The sequence below is a fragment of the Caenorhabditis remanei genome, chromosome III (assembly GCF_010183535.1).
Source record: "Caenorhabditis remanei strain PX506 chromosome III, whole genome shotgun sequence".
NCBI classification, from domain to species: Eukaryota; Metazoa; Nematoda; class Chromadorea; order Rhabditida; family Rhabditidae; genus Caenorhabditis; species Caenorhabditis remanei.
In genome coordinates this window covers 708,313-711,861 of record NC_071330.1, presented here as the reverse complement: position 1 = coordinate 711,861, position 3,549 = coordinate 708,313, and the positions used below count along the sequence as shown (strand labels likewise).

The 3,549-nt window shown below is 39.6% G+C and overlaps 2 protein-coding genes across 2 annotated transcripts; one reads left to right on the top strand and one right to left on the bottom strand.

Annotated features, from left to right (window-relative positions):
* Nucleotides 1–417: 417 nt before the first annotated feature.
* Nucleotides 418–627, bottom strand: GCK72_008301 (uncharacterized protein; the record flags this gene model as incomplete). The annotated part of the gene is made up of 1 exon (XM_003104943.2): nt 418–627. One exon carries the CDS (start codon nt 625–627, stop codon nt 418–420), a length of 210 nt encoding a protein of 69 aa, XP_003104991.2.
* A 2,216-nt stretch (nt 628–2,843) lies between these two features.
* Nucleotides 2,844–3,053, top strand: GCK72_008300 (uncharacterized protein; the record flags this gene model as incomplete). Its single annotated transcript, XM_053726757.1, has 1 exon — nt 2,844–3,053. One exon carries the CDS (start codon nt 2,844–2,846, stop codon nt 3,051–3,053), a length of 210 nt encoding a protein of 69 aa, XP_053586334.1.
* Nucleotides 3,054–3,549: the final 496 nt, after the last annotated feature.

Below are 3,549 nucleotides of genomic sequence, written 5' to 3'. Positions count from 1 at the left end.
CCAAAAAACACCGTGTACTCCTTGTGGACAAGATGAATTCGGACGAATTTCTCGAATCTTACTCAATTTAAGTCGATATTTGCCAATTTTTTGAGTTTTTCGTATTTTGAAACTGAAGGAGTACGCAATTTTAATCAAAACTGTCCAAAAATCGAAAAAGCTCCGTGTACTCCTCGTGGACAAGTTGAAATGAGTTCTTCGAATTTTCTGTCTGTCTGTCTGCTTGTTTTGTCCGTATGTACGCTTTTGCTTTTTTCGATTTAAAAAAACCATAAAATGGATTTATTCGATTTGAGATCCAAAAGAAGAAATATATAATTTTTTAAATCAAAGGTTATAACAAGAAGAATGTAATGGTAATGGCAGATACCCGATAAGTAGGTCAAATCGTATTGAAGAGTAGATCACAAATTCTCTCTAATTCTGACACGTCCATCCTTTGCACATTGCGAAGTAACCCTCCGAATCCTTGACACCGTATCCGTTACCATACGTGGCTCCGCCTCCATTGTAGTTGTTGTAATTGTAGCCGTTACTGTTGGCGCCCATTCCGAATGGGAAGAAGAATTGGGCACTTGTCAGGGTTATGGTAAGAAAGAGAAGGGAGAATAGAGAGAGGAAACTCATCTTTTTTTAGGAGAATTCAGAAGCTGAGAAGCTGAGAAGATTCAGATGCTGTTGACTCCTCCATTTAACTATCACTCTTTTATACACATCGTCTGGGGCGGTCTTTGTTGGTTTGATGACGCTTTGGGGGCGGGGCTTAGTGGGCGGAGTCTTGATAAGATGATGTTGATATCGACGAGACAATATGACGGCGTGGGAAGATAAGAAAGAAATAGGGGAAGAGGGGAAAAGGAGAAAGTGAAGGAAAGGAGTCTGTCCGGATTTCCAAAAGTCCGGATGTCCAGATTGGGAACTTTCAAACATGTGTCCGGTTTTTCCGGGTTTCCAGATGTCCAAAAAACGGATTACGAGATTGCTGATGGTTGTTGATATAGGTTTCAAGCTGTGTGTCCGGATGTCTGAAGCGTCCGTTTTTCCAGGATGTCTACTTGATTTGCTGTGTGTTGGTGTGTCCGGATGTCCACTACTAACCGGAATTCTCAAAAAATTCTTCAAACTCTGTTTATAAACTTTGCTGATATCTTTGGTCCGGTACAGTCTGATTTTAAATAAGTGAAATTAGAACTTTAATCAGTGTTCATTTTTGAGATTTGAATATTTTCTTTGAAGATTTTATCCATCATAACTCTATAGTAATGGGCAAATCTTTTCTTGACCTCCGAGTTTCCACTATACCCGTTTCACTTTCAATATTTCTTTATGATTTGAAGCCCTTGAAACAGTGGCGCTGGTTTGACCTTCCTTGTTGGGGGAGGTTAACTATGCTAGAGGCTATTTATGTGTAAACTGACCAGTGTAAGCATCATATGGGTTTGTTCAGATAATTGAGGATGAGATTGAGGTTTCAAAGTTCAAATATGAAATATTATGGAGAGTTGCAGGTTCTAGAATATACCGTAATAGCAAAACCTAGCATTTTTGCGTTTTTTGGCATTTTTCCCGGCCCGTACCAGCTCAAAGACATAGAACTCACCCAGATCTACATTTTGGTATATTTTTCAGCTCTGCGATTTAAGCGACTTTCCTTCGAGGGGTTAACTATGCTAGCCACTTATTTATGTGTAAACTGACCAGTGAACAAAAAAACTGTCGAAAAACTGACTAAAAATGCGGGAAAACTGACATAAAACGGCTGAAAAAGTGGTCGATTAAGCTGCGTATCAAAATGCCACAACGAAACAGCGAATTGAAAACATTGAAATTTGAATTTGCTTCAAAGTCTAGTGGAGCGCGTTTCATTTTTGTGCTTACACAGAGACCCCGTGACTAGCCATCCGGCCCGTAGTAGGTCAAAGACATAGAACTCGCCGATATCTACATTTTAGTATATTTTTCAGCTCATAATATTGAGTTTATAGCGAGTTACGAGACGGCCCGTGTCGACTCTGAAATATACTCCACTCTCAACATTTCCAAGGTACAGTAATCCTCTGGTAACTCCAAAGTACTCTTCCATTCTTTCCGAAACCTGAGACTGAGGTTGTTTCATTTGTCTCATGTAGCAAAATTTGTACTCTGATACCCTTTTTGGCTGTGTATCTGTGTGTGTGTGTGTCTACTTCTAACATCACAGACCACACGGTCAGAATTTGCAGATGCAGCTGGTAGGTTTGGAATAAGGGGGACTTAATAATGCGCTATGACACCCAAATTTTGCATATAAGTAGGTTACCTGTAGCTTCATTTTTGTAGTCGACAACTTTCTTGTGCGAGCGTTCCCTGAACAGTTGTTGCCGGTTGAAAGATATTAGCTTATATCTCCTTAGAATGAGCTTGCACAAAAAAGTGATCAACTACAAAAATAGAGCTCAAGGTCAATTTTATACGCCTGACAAAGTTTCAGACCTATAGACCCACCCGGAGGTTCACTGTGCCATCTCAAACTATCCGCCAGTTATATTGACCCATATTTTGTAGCACTCCTCCTCTTCCGATCCTTCAAATCTTCACATGCAATACTCATGACATCAGAGGACACCCAACTTGCTTTTTTGCTTGGCATCACTGAACATTTCTTTCATTGTCTAAGAGGTACTGTACTCTACTCTAGCAGGGGAGAATCGGATGATCAAAATATCAAACACTTAGATTGGAGGCTCCGCCCCTTTTCTTGTTATGTTTACTACGAGTCATGCATGAAGAAGGCCTACAGTACCCCCTATCAAAATCCCCCTATAAAAGGGAGACTGAATTTCTGAAAATGTCATTATTCAGTTATGTCTACCATCTTCACCACTATCCTCTTACTTCTCACTATTTTCTTCTCATTTTCCTATGCTCAATTCTTCTTTCCATTCGCTATGGGACGAGCTTATCAACGGCCTGTATCAGCCACTGGGTACCAATATTCGAATGGTTATGGAGTCAAGGATTCGGAGGGGTTCTTCGCGTTGTGCAGAGGGTGGACGTGTACTTCGAATACTTGAATTTTCTTGTGATGATCTCCGATGCTTGTATGTATATTGAAATGATACTTTGAATCAATAAACTGTCTTTTTTTCAAATTTAGACCTTTCTGAATCGGATACCTTATGATTTGACGTACCGTAACTTTTCCTTTAAACTTCTGTCGTCTTTGGGTTTCAGCTCTATGTAATTGATGTATTTCAGCATGTTTCTTCATCCATATCAGAGTTGTCGGGAATTCCGACTTCCGACTTCCGGGCTTTTTTCACTTCTAATTTCAGACTTCCGACTTCCGGTTAAGGAAAGTTACTTCGAACTAACGTCATTTCATAACTGTGGAATTTACGAAGAGTACATGACACAGAAATACTTGGAAAAATGATCTAAAAGGACATAAAATAGAATTTTCTTCTGCCAAAAACTAATTTTTCACCGATTTTTGCGATTTTTTGAACTTTTCTCTTGGAGTTTTTGAACTGCTTCCGACTTCCGACTTCCGAGTTCCGGATAAGAAAA